Source organism: Peromyscus californicus, unplaced genomic scaffold (assembly GCF_007827085.1).
Source record: "Peromyscus californicus insignis strain IS unplaced genomic scaffold, ASM782708v3 Scaffold_16__1_contigs__length_79575227, whole genome shotgun sequence".
NCBI lineage: Eukaryota > Metazoa > Chordata > Mammalia > Rodentia > Cricetidae > Peromyscus > Peromyscus californicus.
The window spans coordinates 35676700-35701300 of record NW_026294458.1 but is presented as its reverse complement, the minus strand read 5'-3'; the positions used below and the strand labels follow the sequence as shown (position 1 = coordinate 35701300).

Sequence of the window (24601 nt, the reverse complement as noted above, 5' to 3'; positions counted from 1 at the left end):
CAGGGAGATATAGGTAATGTAAATTAGGATGCATGAGGAAACATCAAGAAAGAATAATTTCAACCAATGTAAATGTTTCTCAAACCAACTCAGATACTTACTGTGAAATATGCAAAATACAGTATCCCAAACAGGATAGTTCAACCAACCCTGAAGCAGAAACCTACTAAACTCATTTGGAATCCCGTCAATTCACTGGTCAGCTTTAGTTCTTCATTACTTCAATGGTAAAATAAAATTTGTTATGTCTGTTATTCCAGTAGGGTTGTACATTTCTTCAAATGATAATGCAAAACAATTAAGCAAGCTCTTTTTAGTAGATGCTGTCTGTGAAAGCAGTGGTGATCTTATTGCTTAAAAATCTTTGGAATATATTTTTCTAAGACACTTTAAGCACTATTAAGGTTATTAGAAATTTGTTGTTTGGTAGTTTGACAGAGCTATCAAGGAGACCTTTGATTTTTCTCCTATCAAGATGTCCTTTGTTGTCATGGTATTAAATTATTTGCAGAAAACAAACTAATTGTGTCACAATAGCTATGAACTCTTTTTGAAGACAGACTCTTCTAAATTCCAGAAGTTTCCATTACTTCAGATGATGCACTTAAAGTCTTTTGTGAAGCCTTGGGACTGCATTCTTGTTGATGGTGTTTGTGTGAATACAGTACTGCTATTCTTCTTCTTGCTAAAGTAATTCAACTCTATCCACAGTTTCAATTCAGCTTACGTGGTAAATTGTACAGGAAAAGTATGATTTCTCTCCACTAACATAGCAATGATACTCTTAAATAGTTAAACCTGGAATTTCTTGCTGAGAAAATGCACAATAATGGAGCCTAAATATCTGCATTATCTAATCCCAGAGAGTGTTCAAATATTGCTTTCTTCCACTTCTTCTTTAGTTAAACTAGCTCAAATAAAGTCCCCAGGATTCAGACAGAACAATATAATATGAGAAAATGAATTGAGGGAATTGACAAATCCAGAAAGTAATATTTTGCTAATTATTTTCATTAAATTGGCTAAGTCTCTCAGTAGAGAATTCTTCTTATTTAGTATCTTAAAGATGTAGCATCAAGTCTAGAAAAAAAAAATACCCTGTAAGCAGTTCATATAAATCCCTAATCACATACGTAATTTTTATTTTTATCATGAGTAACATGCAAAATAAAAGAAAATATACTTAAACATTTCTCTTATTTTCTTTAATCGTGAGAATCTACTTTAAAGTAAGAATTAAAGTGGCTATACTTTTTTTACACACAATCTAAATTTTTGGTTCACTGTGTATTTCTTACCCACAAAGGAACAGAGCATGAAGCATTTTTAAGTGTTTGGGGTTAAGCTTGTCAATGGCTGAAGAACCTGTGCTTTGGCACACTGACATGGCTATAGCTTAATTATAATTATATAGCTTATGATTCTAATTATATAGCTTAATTAATTATAGTTTAATCAAAAACTCGTCTCTTAGGAATGAGTGATGACTTGTAACACAGGGATCTCATTGTGGCACAAGTGGGAATATCATTCCCCTTCCTAGAACGAATTATATGTGGAGTTACTGGGGGAAAAAAAACACCAACACTAAAATATTAGAGCCATTAGTAACATTCCAAACGTAAGTTCACATCTGTTAGTTTTTTGTGTGTGTACATTATAGTCCATTAAATAATTTCTAAGCTAAATTAGTTTTTGTTGATGTGAACATTTTACAACAGTCCTTTTAAATTGCCACAGTGTTCCCCTCCCCAAACTCTGATGCTAGGCTCTTCTTCCAGAAAAATAATATATGGACTTCTGGAAGGTTCAACATAGAGAAAAAATGTGGGCTAGTTGATGTTCAGACTTTCTCTCAGTGTTGTATAGATGGACTTCAACTTGTACTTTATTTGGGGATGAGATTGAGAAAAGGTCTTACGTAGCCCAGGCTAGCCTAAAACTTGTTATACAGCTAGTATTGTGTTAGCTCCATCCCCCAAGATCTGGGATTATATGTGTACAACACCCTGCACAGCGAGCTCAAACATTATCATTGTGTTTCTTCAAACTTTAAGGTGCTTCATAACATTTCAAACTAAAATGTTGGGAATTGTCATCAATAGTTCTCTGGTTAGAGAAAGAACTACGATGGAAATTCTTCCTACCTTACTATATATATATATATATATACACACACACACACACACACACACACACACACACACACACACACATGTATATGTACTTACTTCTGTTTGGTCGTGTGTGTTTGTGTAACTTCATTTATCTTACCTACAACTGCATTTGGCACCGAGTGACTGCCCATTGCTCAATGAGTAATGATTGTGTAGTTTAAATTTTTAAACCAAAATATTTACATAATGAAGAAAAGTAGTATATTTGTTCTCATTACTTCCTAAGCTGTTCATAGGGAGAATTGTCTCCATAGATACTCTCTTTATATTAATATGCATTTCGGTTTTTTCAGTGTTGAGCATTTGCAGTACTGCTGCTCTATATAATCGTGCATATATGCAAACGCTGTTGTTGGAGAGACCCCCTGTAAGGGACATGCTAGATAGAAGGGTGTTTTATCCTCAATACTAGCAAATTGTGCTTACCTAAGTTCAGTTCAGCTTAGAGTGAATTTAGAGTTTTTATTCTTCCTCTGAGTTACCTGTTAGCAATCTGATTTATTTATATCTTCTTCATATAAAGTATACATTTTAGCACTCCTTTATCTAAAATACATTTGAATATTATTCAAGAGGACTCACAGATGTCTTAAAGTTCATTCATGGATTTTCCAGAGTTAAGAGCTTCTGACAAGCAGAGAAAAATCTATGTCCTGACTGAAGTTCAGGAAGCAACTCTCAATAAAGGAAAGGAATGGTTCACAAGTTTTATTTTGTTTCTTTGTTTCTCTGAGCATTACAGTTGCCTGTAGTTGTTTCTGAAGGGTTGAGTTCTCATGGTCTTTGGCTTACCCATTGTTGTCCTTGTTCAGCTTATGTTGAGGCAGTCATGTTAGTGAAACTTCGTGGGCATAGCTTCAGAAATTCCTAGAAGACATAGTCTCAAAACAAACACCCTGGACCTCTGGCCCTTACAGTCTTTCCACTCCCTCTTCCACAACGTTCTCTGAGCCTTGGGAGTAGGAGTTGTTTTGTGGATGTAGTCATTGAGACCGGGCTCCACAACTCTGCATTTTGATTGGTTAGGGTTTTATGAAATGGTCTCTGTTGCAAAGAGAAGTTGCCTTTTTGTTAGTGAGGGCTACACTTACCTGTGGGTGTAAGGACAAAAATAGAGAGGGTAGTTCAGGATTCTGCTGCTGTAGTGAGGTAGTGGTTGTAGGTTCTCCTGCAAGATCCATGACTTCACTTCCCCAGGGGAGAGCACACCGGTTGGTTATCTAATATCAAATGGTCAGATCTGAAAATATACATACAAGTTATGTTATACCGCCTGAAGTTATATTTAGAAGTGTGTGTGTGTGTGTGTGTGTGTGTGTGTGTGTGTGTGTGTGTGTGTACATATATGCATGTGACAAGAATTAATGAAAAAAGAGGCCATGAATTTGAAAGAGAGCAAGAGGGGTATATGGGAGGATTCAGAGGCAGACAAATCAAAGGAGAAATTACATAACAATAATTATAATCTCAAAAACATGATTAAAAAATTGTTGTCTTAGGGTAATGTCTAAATAAAATTCTCACTTATAATTTTAACCTGCTTTCAATAGAAACTCAGTGCCAATGTTGATGATGAGAGCAAGAAGAAAGTGGCAATCTCCAATGTCTATTGCATTTCATTAGAGAAGCTTCATGTGCATTTGTGAGCCCGGGGAAAGGGCTTGTGTTAGTCCTTGTGAAAATCAAAGCTCTGTTCCGTGGGGACTAACGAAAAGTTGAATTTGCCTTAAGAGAAGAAACCATGTCACCATCACTTCTTGCGGCCTCCTCCTGTGATGCCCCGTTGAGGTTGTCTGTAACCTCCCACTTACTGAAACCTTCTTTCACTGTTCCAGCCGAATGGAATGTCCTCCAAGGCGCTTTCACCAACATCCCCAGGCTCATTGTTGGGATTCCTTTCTGCACATTCCTGCAGCACATACTTTAGTTGATATGCACCTAATATTAATTCAGCCATGTTCCCCAAGGAAACAGCCCCCTTATTTCATTTATGTATTCCCTTCACAAAGAAGCACACCTAGCACTTTGCTTGAGGTAGATGTTTAATAAACCCTTGGTGCATGACTGAATATATAAACAGACAGTCTTTAAAGGGTGCACAGAACATCAATCAGAAGAGACAGGCCCAACGAGTGCTAAAAAATGAGGTAGCGATGGAGCAAAGCCTAGAATGGTAGAGAAATCTTGACTTATGCTACATTATAGGCCAGGCCATGTTTGCTTATGATGTACATGTACAGGTAGACTAAAAGGGTAATTTTCAACACAAGAGTGCAAGTCCCAATAAAATATTTTGAACAACTTTTATGTGGACCTGTCACATAATAGGGAGTATTAGGTTGACCTATAATCTAATAAAATGATAACTACTTTGGAGTGTTATAAAACACCAATTTTGCAAGTAAAATGAAGAGTACATATCTTAAAACACAATCTCAGATACTAATGTTAATTTATGGTTTTATGGGATCGTCGTTTCCTTCCAAGTATTATTCCTTAGTGGCCTGATCATTACTTTAAAATGTGTAATGTGACATATTTTTTAATTATAGGAAGTGGAGAGAAAAAGGAGAGGAAGAATTGCTTTTTCTTATTCACAGGTCTAGCTCAGACATGTGAGTGACAGGACGTGTCACTTGTGAAAGGCAACACTGAAGGTGAACTTTGAGCAAGGATTCCTGATATCCAAATCCAAGTTAACCTCTAAGTACCCAAGTGAGTTGAAGGGAAATGACAGAAAAGAATGGAGAGGGGAGGAAAAATTCTTCCCTCTGTTTGTCAAAATGACATTACATTTTATCAGATGTCTTCTCCCATCCCTCATCCATTCATTGCCAATTACTTGAAATTATAGCCCCTTATACTTCTCATGCACATGAACATGCACACAAACACACTCCTTAATTTACATATATGCATGTGTTGTGGAATATTAGTTGAAGATGTGTTGCATTCATGTATGCTGTGGAACAATGGTTTAATGATGCAAAAATGTGTTGCATTTTTTCATGTTGCATTTGTTTAACTCTGTGAAGCTGTGTTACTTTGCCTGTCTGAAATACCTGATCGGCCTAATAAAGAGCTGAGTGGTGAATAGCTCGGCAGGAACAAGGATAAATCGGGCTGGCAGGCAGAGAGAATAAATAGGAGGAGAAATCTGGAAGGAGAAGATTGAGACTAGAGAAAATAGAAGGGGAGGAGGATTCTGGGGGTCAGCCCACCAGCCAAGCAGCCAGACACAGAATAAGAAGGAAAGAGAAGATACGCAGAAACAGAAAAAGGTAAAAGCCCAGAGGCAAAGGGTAGACAGAATAATTTAATTTAAAATAAAAAAGCTAGCTAGACATGAGCCAAGCTAAGGCCGAGCATTCATAAATAAGAAAGAATAAGTCTCCATATCTATTTATTTGTGAGCTGGTTGACAGGCTCCCAAAAGAGAAAAGAGTTTAAAACAAAACAAAACAAAACAAAAAAAACAACTACATGTGTGATTGTAAAGAAAATCTTAAATACTAATTTAATGTGATGAGTTACCAGAGCAGAACTGAGATGGATATCTTTCAGTGACTGAATCATAAAATAATAGGGTTAGCCAACACTTTCAAAATATCTACTTCACTACATATCTATATTTTCTTATATTAAATAAAATACATACAATATGTATGTTTTATAATTTATTCATGGTATTGATCGATACTGAGTGGTTTGTGAAGTGAAAAAAATAAAATTTATCATTTCTATAAAGATTGGAAATCAAATTTTAGAATCTGTGCTCCATCATCATGTAATAGTTTAATGTGTTTATATTTATGTATGATGTGTTTATTTATATTTATTTAAATTTTATTTGTGTTTATTTATATCATTAATAGTTTAATATCCCTCCACATTAATTCAGTCATTATTTTGTCCTACATTAAGGTTCTATTTTACTTTTAAATGTCTCCATTGATAACCACAGTTTCATGGAATCTATGAAGCCCGTGGTTGCAACTTAAACCAAGTCTCTAAGTGAATGAGGATTGGGGTGATTTTGCATATAAAAGAACATTTATCACTTCTGTAGGTTTTAGACTTTCATAGTGGGGGAAGAGTGGTAGTATCAGAGATGCTTCAAATACCTCACAATATACAGTCCAGTCCTCTTACAACCAAGATAGATTTAACCTTAAATGTCAGGTGTAACCAACACTGCTGTGAACTGATATTAGAAATCATTTGCACTTCATCTAGAGCTTCGCACATCCTGTTGTTAATAAGGTAAACAGGAGCATCGCCACAGTTATATAGCAAAATCAATCAAGTAAGCACAGAGGTAGTTTTCAATGACAGATATCTTCGTATCTAATCCCTTCCCCCAGCAATTCATTTGTTCCAAGTAAGTGTGAAATTTCTGTGAAACTGGAATTTAGTTCTTACATCACAAGCTCTAACCCCATTATAATTTAGGTTAACCCTTTCATGGCACCCAACAGCGCTGCAGAGCTCAGCAAGGGCATCTAAGGACGATGATGCTATTAAAATATCAGAGCAATAATAATAATTATACATGCTACATTACAACATGCAGAAGAATACTGGTTCTGATTCTCATCCTGTCCTCCATATTATTGTTTTTCTGCTTGGAATGTGACAGCAGAGTCTAAGGTCCATTAGCAATATAAAGAGAATCATTACTCTGACCTTTAGAATTCATTTATATAGAAAAATCATTTGCCACTCATATGCTAAAAATCATTACATTCATAATTATTTCTGCTGGAAGTCAAAAGTGTGCACCTAACTTATATTCTGAATATCTCTTTTGATATTTGCTTTAAATTATTTGATGTAGAAATAAACAATTACACTCATTGTGCAGTTTATGCTCAGTTTTTAAGATTCTATATATCAGGATTATTTGATCAAGAGATATTTTTATACTCTTTGTTTATCCCATTGTATTTTCTTTCCACTTCTATTTGATTTTTTTTTTAAATTTTTGGCTCATAGCACTTTATAAAAAGTGCTTTAATTATACCCTGCTTCTCAGGCATAAAAATTTGTGTTATTTTATGTCATATTTTTGCTAGCAATTATAATTCACCCAAGTATCTTGAATGTTCAGAGCACATTTAATATAGATAGTTCTCACCCAGTTAAAAGCAGGTACAGACATGACATGGGCTGACTATAAAAGCACATACTTGGATAGGGAAGTGACTCTGTTCGTTAAGTGCTCACCATGCAAGTGTGAGCATCTGTGTTAAGAAGAAACTAGGTAGGATGGTTCATATGAGCACTTGTAATCTGTAATATCAGTACCAGGAAGGTGGGGGTGTATACATCCTTTGAGCTTCCTGACCAACTCAACTACTTGTTGAGTTCCAGTTCACTGAGAGTTCGTCTCATAAAAAAACTACATGGCACCTGAAGAGAGACACTTGAGGTTGTCCTCTATTCTTCACATAAACACACCCATTCATACACATGTACAGCTGCATGCACAACTACCTATACACAGACACATGAATAATCATGCACATACACACGCATATTGTGCACAGCCACAGTCTACTGCTTCAGAATGCATTTTCAGCCTCTTGGTGGAATATGTGACAGTTGTTATTTTCAATAGTTCCCAATAATCTGTAGACCACAAAACTCAATAATTTAGTCAATGACTGTTACAGGAAGAAAACTGCAGGATATTTCTAGTAAGTTGAACTCAATTTTCAGATTTGATAGTTTAAAGATGAAAGGCTTTTTCTTCAAGGTGAAAACAGAATCACTCGGGATGGCAGGTGCTTCAGTTCTTGCTGCCCCCTCCTCTCAAAGATTAAGACATCTCTAGGAGTTAGGATGCTAATTCATCACCAAATCCCAGTGCTCTTTGCAGTTACTGTATCTCTAGCAGGTTAGACATGTTAGCTCGTCCACAGATGCAAATCTTTCATCTTTCTCTCAGATGAACCTAGGAGTCATATACACTTAATAGATGCAGGTTGATGGCTGTAGCCAACTCAAAAATTGATTCTAAAGTAAGCACTATTATGGCTCCCTGTGCTATCCAAAGTACTTCTGTTCTGAATCTGAGGAACATGGTTCCTGTCTGTGACTGTTGGCCATTCCCTGTCGTCCTTATTCTTGTCATGGATCTTATTTCTTTTGTCTGTTCTCTTGAGCATCTTGTCCTGGCTAATATCAATCTGGTATTTTCACTATAAGATGCGATCCATGAATTTTCAAAACAATTACAGCAACACTTGGACTTGTGGTCATTCGAAATGAAAGGGGGTGTTTTCTGGTATCATTTGTAAATCAGAGAGCAGAAATAGTTATTCATCTCACTGGGGGAAGAGAGGCTTAAGCTTTTTCTTTCCTGGAGTTCTATGCATGAACTATCATGAAATATGTGTGCTTTTAGGTTCTTTTCTCTTCATGACAGTAAATAACATAAGAGGACAAAGTCCATGTTCTCAACACATGCAAGTTATAATGAATCTGAGGGAGCAAGAAGAATATCTCTAAGTTCCACGTTCATAAGTTCTTTCTGATTTTCAAAGCTATTCATCTGATCAGCAAGATCGAAAGGGTGCCACCACGTTCAAATGAGAAATCATTTCACTAAAGTCCTTAAGTGTCAGGCATTGATATTAGATACAAAGTTTAAAACTGCTTGTTCCTTTCTCTGCCACACTTGTGCTCTGATCATGATAATAATACAAGATATACTTCAGATTCACACAACCTTAAATCCTGTCATGAAACCTGGCATATGGAGAACACATTAATGTTCTATAAGGGTAGAAGAGAAAAAATAGTCTCTGAAAAGAGCAATGATCGACGTTTTGGGAAAGGCCTTTGCTTACTTCCCTTTACCTAGTGAAAGATTCACCTCATAGGAATCTAATCTCTGCAAACTGTTTGCATTTCCTGGTCCACCTTGGAATCAGTGTCAATTGTCAAAGGACGGTGGTTTTTGAACAACAGGAGCATTTTGAAAGGTACACCCTGACAGAGATGAAGGTGAAATGACAATTCACCGTTATGTTCAAGTGCCTCTCTATAGAACAATGAAAAAAGCAAAAAGGTGAAGTCATAGGCTTCCTGTGGCTTGGTTGACCAGCACCTCTGCCTGGCCACAACTTGAAATGCATGGTGGAAATTTCACATTCAGGATCCTGATACAGAAAACCTAATGGTATCATGAATTAGAACAGTTCACTCAATGTTAGTGTGCATATCTGGGATCACACATCTAAAACTCCAGCATTAGAGCTGGTGTGCTCACTTGTAGAATACTTGCCTAGCATGCCCAAGGCCCTAGGTTTAATCCCTAGCACTGCAAAATGCATGAAATAAATCTAAAACATAAAACATTGTTTCTTCTTTTATGGTCCTCTGATTTATATGGTTTAATGTCAAAGGGAGTAATAACTTCAGCATGTGGGAAATGGGAAAGTTTTAATGTTATTTTAACAGATATTGAGTATATAATAAACAATTTTATGTATGCTTTCATTATTAAATTCCAAATGAAAATATACTCTCACTGTTTCTGTTTAGTATCCTGTATCTTGCGGGGGGGGGGGGGGGGCAGTTTGAGATAGTTTGAGTTTTTCTGTGTTACAGCCCTAGCTGTCCTAGAACTGGCTTTGTAGACCAAGCTGGCCTTGAACTCATAGAGATCTGCCTGCCTCTGCCTCCACAGTGCTAGGATTAAAGACGTGTACCACCATGCCCAGCTAGTATCCTGCATATTAACAGTGGTAAAAATGTTAAAATAGTTTGTGCTACATATTTTCCCCTTAGATTCTTATTCCCAGAGACACGTATAAAGAGGAAGTAGTCTCCTTAACCAAATGCATTTTAGAATAGGAATTTTGTCAAGATTTTTATTCCTTTTGTGTGTACTATGCAATTAATAGTTAACAGTGAAAGGTGCCATCCACCAGTAAGGTGGATGTTCGGAAAGTCCCAAGGTGGTTTTATTTATGGTCTGCAGATTGCGTTAGCTTTACCCTTTAGCACCACCTGCTGGACGAAATAACATCTGCTTATGTGTTTCCAACTACAGATTAAATTAGCCCCTTCATGCTCTATACCTATCTGTGATTTACCTTGTGCGCACTCACCCAGAAACTTTTCCAATTTTAAACAACTTCATAAGCATCATAAGTCAAAATGTCTGAGAGTTTCATTGATACTGTTGCCAATAAAAATATCAAAATGATTTTTCTTTATAATTAGCACATTCAAGTTTTACGTGATGTGTCAACATATGTACATAATATGCTCAGATAGAATCAGAGTAATGGGCATTTCCATTTTTTTTCATAACTCTTTCATGCTTGCCAGCTCCTCTCATCCAGTTCTTCATAAAATATATGGCAGGATATTGTGAACTCCATCATCCTGTTCCATTCAGCACTGGAAATTATCCCTCTTATCTGTTTTTCAGTATTATCCCTCCACTCTTCCCTCTTCTCTTAACCACTATTATATTTTCACATTGACCTTTTGTGGGAAGAGCATATGGTATTTGTCTTTCTATGGCTGTAAAACCTTAAGATTTTTTCAAGACACCCTGACTATGAACAGATATGAAAAGTATTTTACATTGTTAATCAAAATTATCCTTTTCATGTTTTAATTATTTATCACATTTCTCAATAAAGCATGAATTGACCTGTTACTTTTTTTTTGTATCAGATTAACAAACACTGGTTTAAATTAGATTGACTCCCAAATATAGCTAACCATGTTGTGAATAATTCTTTATGAGGATTTTTTACTCTATAATTTTACCATGATAATATTTTATAAAAAATAAAATTTAGTTTCATTTATGCCGATAAAATCAGCTATTTGAATACTGACTTTTCACCATCCAAATAAAGTTGAATTTTTCTCTTGCTTGAACCATTTCTTGATACTTAATTTTTATTTCCTAAGAGGTAAATTTGATAACAGTTCAATGAGAATTATCTTAAGCTATTTTGAGAATTTTGAACATGTTATTTTTGGTGTAGCCTCATGTTTCTGTGAAATATATTCCTAGTAAATACAGTGAAGAACATAATTGGCTTATAAATTCCCCCTGTGTCTCTGCTATAGCTTCAGGACAACACTCAAAATCTCTTTTCCCTTTTGCCCAAAGGCCTCGGATGGTACACTGTCAACTCAGCTTATGGAGACACCATTGTCATGCCTTGCCGACTCGATGTACCTCAGAACCTCATGTTTGGCAAATGGAAATATGTAAGTGTGAGCCTCCTGGGGCTTAGAGAACTGCTGCCTCCAGTTTTTAGAATATAATTCTCTCTCTTTTTTTTGAGAATGTATGAGCATGTAATACTGACATAATGCTAATACTCATCTGTTCACACCTGTATAGAAAGAATTAATGTATTGAGTATGTCAAAAATATTCATGATTATATAACTAGTGCTGTTTTTAAATATACCCAATAACTCAAAATTTGTATGTCATCTTTGTCAGAAAATTCCATACTTTAAGTGTTAGCAGCAGAGGGAAAGGCAGAGTTATGAAGTACAGTTTTGTGGAGGAGAGCATTCTCTCTTTACTAGTTTCTGTGTAATGCAGCTACTGCAGTACCTAGAGAACTCAGATTTCCAGGGGGAACTGGCAATCAGCATTGTTTCCGTTGCTGAATCTTCTAAGTGTGTGCTGATATTACAGATAACTTGTACATTTAACATTGTTGATTTCATCCATTGCTTACCCTTAACTCCATCGCATTTTGTCAGGCATAACTGTGCAGATGGGTCTGGAAATGGAGATCAGAGATCCTGGTAGGTGGGTGTGGTAGCCCAGTTAACTTTAACAGATTAATGCCTCAGTTGAACACAGATCAATGAAAGGTGTCTTTGTGGTATAGTTTCTCAACACAGGGCCACAAGAGACAGCAGTGAACAAGCTTCAAGTAGATGGATGTTTCCTGGAACACAATAGCCTGTTTCCCTAGTCCCTGAATATTTGCAGACATTTGCATAGGGGAATGTTGTTGGTTACCAGATGATTTATTAACTGTTTGCTTATTGCAGCATTTCTCAGAACAGTAGGTATGTTAAAATGTACTATGAATTGTATAAGACCTTGGTTGGATTAATTTGTTAGATTTATTTGACCACCAACATTTTTACCTAAAATGTCTCCATAAAAATTATGTTATACTAAATACAGTTTGTCTGAAGTGCCTAAGCTTGCACCCAAGGCAAGAACTGACATGGCCTTTTACAATGTGAGCTCTGAAATACAACCAACAGGGTCTAGAGTCTTCCATGGATAGGTAAATTAGGCATATTTTCTTACTATGAAAATGAGATATCTTCCTCACAATGTTGTTGTGAGGGCTAAGTAATTAACTCATAGCAAAATGCTTACTAGTACTTGACAGGTAGCAAATAGCTTTACGAATTCAGCTGTAACAACTAACTCTAGGGTTCAACCCCCCAGCCACACTACGCATGTGTGAGTGTCATAAAAGAAAAAATAGAGGGGACACAACACACTGCGTCTCTGTGCTCATTGTCAGGTCAATCCGGGTCATTCTGAACTCCGTCTAGTTCCCTATAAAAGTGGAGGAGTTGTGATCAGGAAAGAGCCTATTCGGAGTCCTCAGGTTCCAAGTCTCAGAGTCTACCATGCAGTGTACCCACTGAACCAAAGTCACCGTCAAAATAAATGGAATCAACTGAGAGAAATATGAACATGTGTGATCATAGTACAGCCTAAGGATAACATAGGGACTAGATTCCACACAAACTAAATTGACACACTGGTAGAGACCAGTGTTCCTGGCACCATTTCCCATGCTGGATTATATATTATTTTGATCATGTTTTCATATGACAGCTTTTCAAAGAAAGTTTTAAGCCTCAAATAAAAACCTCTGGGTTTCAGTGGTCAATCTGGTTCTCTTTTAGTGAAGAGGATGGTTTGCCTGAGCCGAATATTGCTCCTTCATGAAAACTGAATGCGTAGTGTAAAGGACCACCACATCAATGCTAACTGGCAAACAGGAACATTTAAAGTGTGGGGATTAGAGCAATGCATGTTTCAAATACAGCTGTCTGATACTGCTGAGGCCATATATCAAGATCAGCTATACGACCACTTTGGTTTTTTATGTGGGTTTTTTTTTATGACCACACAATTTTTTTCTGAAGATTAGTTTTTGTATTTTTATGTTTATTTGCATCTACTTTTTTGCTGTATATTAAGCAAGACTACGGCATGTCCCTTCAAAACAGCTACCGATGTCCCATAAGTGTGAGATGAGCTCCAACTCTGAGAGCTTTACCCTTTCGTTTTCACCCATCTCTATGAACCTATGAGTGAAACAACAGGTTCACTTCATGTGAAGTGTGATTTTTCTTTCTGCAAGCAAAGAATTACGTGATACTGATATCTGAAAACCACTGCTCTTTAACACCACCACCCACAAAAGCCCATCTAGAATAATATGGCAAAAGAAATCATACTATTCTGAAACATGAATTATGTGTATTTTCAACATGTATTGTTACTTTATTTTTCAGGAAAAGCCTGACGGATCCCCAGTATTTATTGCATTCAGATCCTCTACAAAGAAAAGTGTGCAGTATGATGATGTACCAGAATACAAGGACAGATTGAGCCTCTCAGAAAACTACACTTTGTCTATCAACAATGCAAAAATCCGTGATGAAAAGAGATTTGTGTGCATGCTAGTGACCGAGGACAACGTGTTTGAGGCACCTACACTAGTCAAGGTGTTCAGTAAGTAGACTGCACTAACACGGCTAAGCGGGGTTGATGGCTGGTATGAGAAGGTGTTCTTCAGGTGGAAGCTTGAGCTCTCTGCAATGCCTCTCACAGGAAACCATGTGTAAGGGAGTTTCTAGAGCTCTTTATTCTATTTATGCATGCTGGTGGCAAGGAAGATAAGTCTGGCATTCAAGTAGGAGATGCACAGTGAGGAAGGAGAACAATAACGTTAGAACAGTAACTTTCCTTGGGATGTGGATTGCTACTGGTGATAACTGACTAATGACCTCTAACTTCCAATGATTTGTTCAAAGAAAAAAATCATAATGCTTATATAGGTATAAGATACATATATAATCATGTGTATCATATAAATGTAGTCATATAAAATTGGCATTTTAATATATAAAAAAGAATAAAGTACAAATTTAAGGTATTCTATAATCTAGAGATCTAAGAATTCAACCTGTATATACATATATGTGTGTGTGTGTGTGTAACATGTTTATAAGTGTGTATGTGTTCATATGTGTGTATGCGTGTACTTTCTAGCATTCAATGCTTGTTGATGCAGTTTTTAACATGTTCACATGGTTCAGAAAAATTTCACTAAAATAATGAAGCTCAGAACACTGAGAATGCTCATGGGATTACAAAGGTATTTCACCAAAAATATAAAGTAGGGTTGGAAAAAAGAAACTAATGGAAGATACTCAACATAATTACTATAGTTACCATGGCACAATGACTTCACCTGATAATATATAGTTAATGTTACTGTGCAAATAGCTATGCAAATGAATGACTTGAGATGTATAATTAAAGTAGTTCTTCTTTAAAGATTCAAATAAAAAGTCCCACCTCTAAAACATTACATCATAATGTTTTAGAAACTACAGGAAGAAAAAAAATCAAGTCCAAAAAGTTTCAGAATCCCAGTCTTTCTTAATTGGGAAGAATGTCTTACTTTTCCACTTCCTCTCTCTGTTTTCTGATGAGTTGACAGCTCCTAGAAATGATTAAAATAAATAGTAAAGAAGGAAACCCCGGAGGCCTCCAACTGGAGCAAGCAACCATGGACTATTCGTGTTTCTCTTTAATAACCTATGCAGCTGAGTAGGGCTGTCCCTTAAGTATTTATGTAGACTTCAAAGCTCCAATGAGTTCATGATGCGTACTCAAAGAACACGAACACTGTCAAAGGAAACCTTTGTTCTCCAGAAAGGGCTTGTAAATATATATTACACGTTTCAGTTGATTATCCTTTAGCTTAGAAGGCACCTTCCAGAAGTCATCTACACCTCCCCATCATATTTTAATCAAACCAAGCCCCAGCTGCTTACCAGCACTGCCTACTTCCACAGGGTTCGGGAAGAGCTCGTGTTCCACATTTGCCGTTGACCGCGTTGGCTTTTGAGTTTCCTTTATTTCCCTTACTTCCTATTATTTCGTTTTTATTAGAGAGATGGAAGGTAGATTTGCTAAGGGCATTTTTTTTTTCCTAAAAGCAAAATAACAGCAACAACAACAAACTTACCATAGGCTTTGATATCATAAATACCAAGAATGTGGGTAGACTAACTCACAACACTAATCATTATGTAAATTAATTTGCCATTTTCAAGTTTCTATAAATTATGTTGAAATTATTGAACTTCAATGTAGTACACAAATAAGCCAGGAACAGCCCGAGTTATATTTAGAAGAATCATTTGTGACATTTTCCAAATTTTCTTCCTTTATAAAACTGCTACATCGGTATCTAAAAGTAAAAATCCGATTGGTTTAATTTAATAAAATTTCTAAGCTGCTTTAGAATATAGAAGCTTTCTGTCATGGTGAAAACAAACTCACATGCCACATACCGCCAGGACCCCTGCCCCCTGCTCTTTTGAATGTTGTGGAAAACAAAGCAATTCTCAGTAACAGAATTTGCATTCCAGGCTGTGGGCCAGGGAGAATTTACATAGCAAGTTACACACTCTCGAAAATGGCGTTGATTCTGAGAAACCAAGAAAGACCCACCATGCAAGAAAATGAATGACATCTCAAATGATCATGACACCCCTACAAGATCGTGTAGGAATTATGAATTTACGTCTGGCCACTTTTTGCGAATCCAGCAGCAGCTGTGGCAGGGAGGCTTTCATCCTCTGCGTGTATATATTTCAGTCACTTAAGAGTTACTGTGCTCATCAATCAGTCCTCTGTTTCCCTCTATTGAATCACCTAGCAACGTGAACCATGTACCATCAGCCTTCTGCAGACTGCCAGCCCCATAAGCAAAATCAAATTGCCTTTATGCAAGCCAGAGGAACTAACTGATGATTTTGACTTCAATGCGTGTTTGTTTGTTTAGTTTTAAACTACATCTCTGATGTAAGGAATCATATCCCTAAGTCCAAGCAAGTAACGGGCTTGGTTACCACTAATCAGTTCTTGAATGGCATCAAAATGAAGCTGCCTTTGTGTTTAGTGCACATTTGAGAGTAATAAAAGTATTTGGAAGCAAAATTAGACCACTGAAACTTCCCAAAGATTCATTCCAATGATTGTGCAAAATGCTCAGAGGTCAAACAGGTGCCCAGAGAGCCAAATGGCTCTCAGTGATGAGTTGGGAAAATCTTTGAGCTGGTCACCGGAAGACCTTGCTTTGTCAGAACTGCCACTAAGTTCTGACCTTGGCAAGTCTCTGCCTGCGTGGGATTAAAACGACCTCTTGAGTAAAATGAATGTTTTAGATTACGTGGGAGGCTTTTCTATTCTGCTGCTAATGCCCTGTCCAGGAGCTAAGGAGCAGGGTCTAGCATTGTCAGAAGCTGCTTCGATTCAAGTGGTTAGAATCCTATTCACTGTTTCAGTTATGTACAATAACTTGTGGATGAAAAGAAAAAGAAGACGAAGAAGAAAAGTCAGCCTGAGCCACTTAGGAGATCAGGCCTGACTGCAGAGTCAGCATGGAGAACATAAGAAGACCCATCTGGATGTTTTAAGGGTGTGAGGCATCTCTGGGTGAGCCTTTGAACACTACAGTCTTAATTTGTCAATTCTCTGTGTTTGGTGGTATTCTCTGGTATTACAAGAAAGCCCAAGACTTAGTCCATGCACAAGTGGTCCAGTCCTCAAGGCGCTGGCCAGTGTGTGCAGGCTCTACACATCATTTCCCAGTTCCTACTTGGATATGATTCTTAAAGCTTCATCGAATTGGAAAATTGAGAATCTCTCCTCCCTCCATTGGAAGATTGTTAAATCAGGAAATAGTAAATCCCATCAAAGACCTGAGAAGGAATATAATGGTACCTAAGAAATGGTAGATGGATGCAAGCAACGGTCGGGAATCTTGCAAGAATAGACCAAGACAGCTGGCAGCCTGGACAGTCACCTAATGTTTCTCAGCATTGTTGGTGCATTCAAATTGGCTACAGGCCTAAAGTATCTGACAGACCATTTTCAGAAGCAGGAATTCTGAAAGACCATCTTACCCTGTCTTGGCAGAATACAGTGGTCGCTTTCCTTGTGTCCCGCTTGTCCAGAAAGGACAGCATTGCATTTGTACTGTCAGCAGTCGAGGCAAGGGCAGTTCTTTGCCCAGTAGGCCATTTTGTGCCAAGAAGACAAACTTCCAAATGGAAATGCCTTAGAAGCCCAACATTCTCTCGGGATCAAATTGGTGCAGCCAGGAGCAATTGTGTCTCACGTCAACAGAATTCTGAGTTATTTAAATGCCATATTCTCTAGGTCTATGAAGTGTTTGAACATTACCTGTCCATCTGACCTATGTATCTGTAAATCTGGATAACCTAACTAATGTAACTCCTTTTAACTACATGGAGTGGCCTTAATAATTTCACCAATAAATATTTTTCAAGGGGAAAGAAATAGAAAATGAGCTATTTAACAAATAAGATATAAACTGTATGTTACAGTTTGATTCTTTCTTTTTGGGGGAGGGTGGTGAAGGAAATTGAAACTGGGTCTCACATAGCCCAAGCTATTCCACAAACATGCTATGTAGCCACAACTGGCCTTGAACTCCTCATCCCCCTCCATCACCATCCAAGTATTGAAATGATATGTGTATCATTGTACCCAAGTCACTTTGATTCTTAAAATACAAAAACAAAACAAAACAAAACAAAACAACAACAACAACAAAAAAGTTTCCAATCTAATGAGAAAAATACAACATTATTCCATGGATACACTAGCTTAAGTGCTTGGTGACTGGGAAGGAATTTGATTGTCAACAGGGATTGAGAGCCTTGCCTCTGCACAAACCTGCCAGGGCATTTTCTCCTCTTGTTCATGGACTGAGCTAGCCTTTGTATGGTTTTACAATAATGCTGTGATACCACGGGTGACAAAGAACACTTTTGTACGCAGCACTACATCTTCACCTGTACATTAGATGGCTGGGGGCCCAGACTGTAACTTTTAGTAAGGTATTGATTTCTACTTTTTTTTCCCTGAAAAATCAATATTCATAGCATTCATTAACTATAGCCTGAGAGTTAGAGCTAGGAAGTGGGCTATCTATTTTAGTATATTTATTCCTGATCAGTCCTTATCTCTATTACAATATCCTTCTCCAAAAGAAAAAAAATTGGTTACAAAACAAGAGCAGCGAGTAGAAGAGCAAAGCTTCTGTCTCCAGAACGCTTGAACTTACGCAGCGTTTTCTATCTAGCTCAGCCTTTAATTATTTGTGGTAAGCCTTCAAGGGATATTAACAAAAGCCTGTGATCTCTTTAGTTAAAAAGAAACCACTTCAGCTTGAGAATTATATTCCATTGTTACAGATACTATTGTATGGCAACACACACACACACACACACACACACACACACAGCCCTGCACATGCAGCGAAATACTGCATTGTCAGGTGTTCCAGGGCTTACTATATGATTTATTTCTAAAATCTTAAAATCTCCCTGTCCTATAATTTTTAATGTGCCACCATATTGTGTCCCTAGGTTGGCATACTTCTAGCTACTTCAACTGAGAGAGCCAGGCCAGCAAGGAAGTAAACTATGAACTAAGACATAATTCTATAATTGATACATGTCACATGAGCGCTTCTAGAGAGATTACTTGGAAATTTTCTGAAACAAACTTTAGCTTAATTTTAAATTTGTCACATTGACTAAATTAATGTTACAAGCAAATTTGTAGTGTTGTTTTTCTTTCAGTTTTATACTTGGTTATGAATCCTTGAATCATATTAAGATATAATTCACATGAAGTGATTTTTTTTTTTTTACAAAAACACTACTTGGGAATCGATATGCAATTTTGCTAAAATAGTATGTGTCCTTTTAATGGTTCTCCAACTAATATCCATTGATTGTTACAAGCTAATATAAAAGAAAATTACATACAAAAAATGTAGTTAATACAAAGGGTTTGGAGCAAGAATCTAAGGAGAAAATAACTCAAGGGAATAGAATAGTTACTATTATTAAGTTATCATTAAATCACAAAGTTCACTGGGACTCTTCCAAAGAAAAGATGAATAAAAATTTAAGAAAGACTAAAAGTTAAGCACCCTTCCACCAGGTCCTTTTCTTTCTTTCTTTCTTTCTTTCTTTCTTTCTTTCTTTCTTTCTCTCTCTCTCTCTCTCTCTCTCTCTCTCTCTCTCTCTCTCTCTCTCTCTCTCTTAACTACAACTTACTTTCGCTAAAACAATGATGAATTTTAGAAATAATTAATGTAAGCAAAGGATTTCACAAATTCGACATACATGGGGTGTGTGTGCTTTTGTGCCTATTGATGACATGTTATCAGGTTTAATTAAAAATAAGAGGTAAACATGTTGGGTAGTAAGTGGAGGCTCAAATATGAGTTCGGTCTTTTTCTGTAGTACTCAGTGAATTGAAAAGCAGTAAAATTTGTCAAAATTACCCAGTAAGCTTTTTTTTTTTTTTCTTTTTTTGATTTTTCGAGACAGGGTTTCTCTGTGTAGCTTTGTGACTTTCCTGGAGAGATGGCTCAGCCATTAAAGGCTAGGCTCACAACCCAGTAAGCTTTTATTCAGAGCCTACATTTGTGTGATTTGCAAACCTCTCCATATTTTCCAAGCATATTACTATTGAAGGAGAAATTAAATACCAGTTGTCTTTTCCTTTCTGTTAATTTTGACCTTTTTAAAAATCAGATAAATTAATTAATGTGTTCTGTCACTTGAGTTTTTAAGGGTTTTGTCACTTAAGGACTTCTTAGGAGCTTTGGTTTATTTAATTAAGACCCAAGAATTTTCATTTGTTTAAATATTCTCCGTGCATTTGTCTCTCAAACATATTAAATGTTTGTCTTTGACAGCATGGATTCTAAGCAAAAGTCAATGTCTGATCAATAATTCAGTTTTGATTTGAAGTGAGTTCCATTAAAATGCTGAGAGCATTAAGTTGTATTGACATACAAAAGGATTTAACCTCCACGCCATATGTTTCCCCCACATACTTGTGACTATTTCGAGGGGAAATTTTGTGAACGTTTTCTAATCTGTAGTCACTTTCTCAATACTCAGGAACTTGGGCCTCACTTCTTGTTTGCATTAACCTTGATTGTCTGCCCTGTTCATTTGTATTGCCGTTTTCCTGCTTTCCTGAGTTTTGTTCCTAGCTGCTGTTATCATTGTAAAACTTCCATTAGTGGAATCATTATATAGCAAATAAGATCTATAAGCAAAGTGCATGGGGTCAACACACAAGTTCATTATATTCACTGTTCTAATATAACACACCTACAAAAGGAAAATTAATGATACCCTAAAGAATGTTACTTTTTTTTATTCATTCTAGAGACAACCATTTTGTAACTCCATTTGTGTTATGGTCTGGTGAGGTAATTCTTTCAACTTAACCCAAAATTGAGTAATACAATACAAAAATCAGTTTAGTTTAGTATGAGAATCAAAAATCTTTAAAAATATAAACATCAACACTATGAAAGGAAATACGATTAGTTTCTTGTGTTTAAAATAAAAGTAATTCTACTCTGAATGATAACGAGTCAAGTTACATTCTTTATAAACTAATTAGTTGAGTTTGTTTGTTTGTTTGTTTGTTTGTTTGTTTGTTTGAGACATGGTTTCTCTGTGTAGTCCTGGAACTCGCTCTGTAGACCAGGCTGGCCTGGAATTTAGAGATCCACCTGCATCAGCCTCTCAGAGTGCTAGCATTAAAAGTATGTGTCACGAGAGCCTGGCTTAATTGAACTGTTTTTAAAGTATAAAATTTATCATTAATAGAAAACTAAAAGAATATAAATCCTTTATTGAGACTATATAAAAAGCTCAAAAAGAATACCCCCAAAAAATCTTTAATAATCGATAACTGGACAAACAAAATAGACAGTTCTGAGAAATACAATTTACCAATAAATATTAGATTAAAAGGTTTTACATTCTTGGCCACCAAGGATTGAAAGCCAAAACTAGATTCTCTTCTATCCTAGTGAGAAAGGCTGTTATTAAGAAAAAAAAACAGTAAATTCTCGTGAGGACAAGAAAAGAAAAATCTTATATAAAGCTAGTAGCAATGCCAATTAGTCCAGTCACTGTGGAAATTAGAATGATAATTCCTCAAAGAATAGAAAACAGAACCATTATAGGATACAACTGTACCATCTTTAGGTATGCACTCAATGGAATCCATGATAAAACACAACAGAGATACCTGCACAGCCATTTTTATTATAGCACTATCCCCAACAGTTAAATTGTAGATTCAGCTCATACGTCCATCCACACATGAGCAGATATAGAAAATAAAGTGTAAGTCTAGATGTTCTTACTTAGCCATTAAAAAAAAAAAAAAAACAAAAATTGTAATTGCAGAAAATGGGGAAAAGGTCATCATGTTAAGCAAAATAATAAAGGTTCAGAAAGATGAATGTCATGTTTTCTCATATATATGGAATCTACACTTAAAAATTTAAGATTTGCCAGGCGATGGTGGCGCACTCCTTTAATCCCAGCACTCGGGAGGCAGAGGCAGGCGGATCTCTGTGAGTTCGAGGCCAGCCTGGGCTACCAAGTGAGTTCCAGGAAAGGAGCAAAGCTACACAGAGAAACCCTGTCTCGAAAAAAAAAAAAAAATTTAAGATTTGAAGGTATAGAGGGTACTATTAAAACAAGAAAAATGACAGTGGGGCCAGCACAGAACATGACAATGAGGATGAATAAGATCAAATTCCATAATATGGTTATATGAAAATGTCACAATGAAAGTTTCTATTATATTGAACAATGAATATGCATTAAGAAGAGCAAAATAACTTAAAGAAATCATTGCTGAAATTTTAATCAATTTTCTCTGAAGCTACTTTTAGAATTTGTTTAAAGAACTTTCTAGAAACTCTCTGTCCTCTATTTCAAGTATCAAATTGGAATTTTTTAAAAATATTTTTATAATTTCATAAGGTCAGATAAGAGATAAACATTGATTTATTTAGGAAATTGGGGTATGTACATCACTACATAGATTTCTCATTATTTTACAGCTGTATTTCTTAGACTTCCTTGTGCCTAAGAATCCTTAAGGAGCTTGTTAAAAAGTATAGACCAATGGAATTTTCCCTGGAGATTCTGGAAGCTTCTTAAGCCTCAGAAATGCGTGTTTCAAATTAAAACCTTTGTGATTTGGATTCATATGCAATAACACCCTCAAGTAATGAATTAGAGGTCTTATACTTAATAAGTAGAAAGTACTTATTTTCTTGGTAATCAACAAGAAATATGTTCTAATTTCCTAATTAGAACTAATGTTCTAATATTAATGTCTATATTTACCATCAAATCCATATTGACCTCAAAAAACATCTAGAGAGTATTGAAGATATTTTATTCAAAGGAGTTATAAGTACTTAAAACAATACTTCAAGTCATAAAGCAAGTACTTGATAGGATACCTACTACATTCCTTAAATCTGGATTATTGTAAATAATCCATTCTTTATTCTATTGTTTATGCTTTTGCTTTGAGGATACAGATTCTCTTTTTTTTTCATAAATCATTTGTGTCCTTTATCTCTTCCAGTATACTTATACCTTTTTCTACTTATATTTAGAGCAACCCTCCCAACCTGAAATTGTAAACAAAGCACCATATCTCGAAACAGAGCAGCTAAAAAAGGTGAGAACTTGTTTATATTATTGGCTTTACCCAATTTATGTGCTCCTAGATGCCCAGATAAACAGGATGCACTTGTTTTTATGAAGTTTTCAGTGCTTCAGGTCAAATCAGAGAGCACAGGAAGTCACAGTAACAGTGTGAGCACTGTCTGTTTGATCAAGACAATAGGCATGTGAAGGAGATATGGTCATTTATCCAGAAGAGCCTTTCTGATGTGGATGGACCAAATACTTGATAGAATCAGTGAAGAGCAAGTGGATTTCCTCCAGGCCAACCTTGAGAAAAGCTTTCCAACTAAATGAAATCATAGGGTGTGAAGAGTGTGGTCTGTCTGGTAAACATCAATTTTTGGTGTTTCAGAAATTTGGGGTGCTAAAGTTCAAGGCAAGAGAGCACTAGGAGATAAATCTGGAGAGGTAAAAAGTTCCCAGATGAATCAAGACTTATGTAATATTTAGACTTTATTCTATTAAAGTAAGTTACTGTAGGTTTGAAGTACGTGGTGAGAGAAGACAAACACAATCACATTGTCACAGGTGTGAAAGAAAGTGGAATTTATAGGCAGGCACAAATGGAGTTCCACACATAAGCACATCAATTAGGTAATAATCTCATCATCATTAATCAAAATACTTCAATATTCCCTTGTGTTTGTGAGGGTGGGTAAGATCAAGGTTTTTTTAACCCTATTTAATTTTACTACCCAGTGTTTGATAAATGTTGAATAATTGAGTTAAAATGCACTTGAAGACTGAACTAAGGATTATAGAATATGGCAAGTATTTATCCCGTGAAATGAAAATGGAATTGGAGAGGTGCCACATTTTAACACTAAATGTTTCTTGCACTTAGAGATCTATGAACCACAACAATAATCAATATTAATATAGTTATAATGTCATTTAGTTAATATTAAAAATGAATAGCATCAAAATGAAATTGGTAGTGCCTTTAAATGGATATGATTTTATGTATAGTGGAAAGCTTTATTGTACATTTCAAAATAGGTAAGACTGTAATTTTTAATACAAAGCATTATTTTTATACAAGATTCAAAGTATGTTTCTTAACCAAAGGTGGAAAATAAATTGTTTAAGATACTTCATTTCTTGAAGATTTTGAGGCTTCCATAAAATAAGGATTAAAACCATTTGAAATGAAGAAATTTTCTTTTGCATTTTTCAGTTAGGTGACTGCATTTCAAGAGACAGTTACCCAGATGGCAACATCACATGGTACAAGAATGGGAAAGTTCTGCAACCCCTTATAGGAGGTGAGTCTGTGTCAGGCAATGGGTTCCCATGGCCTTTCGTATATTGTATAGACTGGTCATTCAATGAACTGTCCAGAATTGATCATGCTGTCCCCTTCTCTATCTACAACTCTACACTTCAGTTACACTAAGTGCCCCTTCACTCATTGGGTGATCTCTTTAGACACCATTTTATCCGTTGTATGGAAGAATCAGAAGCAGAAAGCAGTATTTCTATATATGGCATGTTCTAGAAGTTAATTAAATTGAGTGGGAGATA

At 36.1% G+C, this 24601-nt stretch overlaps 1 protein-coding gene across 3 annotated transcripts in view; it reads left to right on the top strand.

Annotated features, from left to right (window-relative positions):
* Positions 1-24601, top strand: part of Alcam (activated leukocyte cell adhesion molecule) — a 185269-nt gene that overhangs the window by 128001 nt on the left and 32667 nt on the right. For all 3 annotated transcript variants that reach the window (XM_052740869.1, XM_052740867.1, XM_052740870.1), the window contains exons 2-5: positions 11323-11423; positions 13727-13946; positions 23005-23069; positions 24255-24342. In XM_052740869.1, the coding sequence (XP_052596829.1) occupies positions 11323-11423; positions 13727-13946; positions 23005-23069; positions 24255-24342 (474 nt within the window). The remainder of the gene's footprint in view (positions 1-11322; positions 11424-13726; positions 13947-23004; positions 23070-24254; positions 24343-24601) is intronic.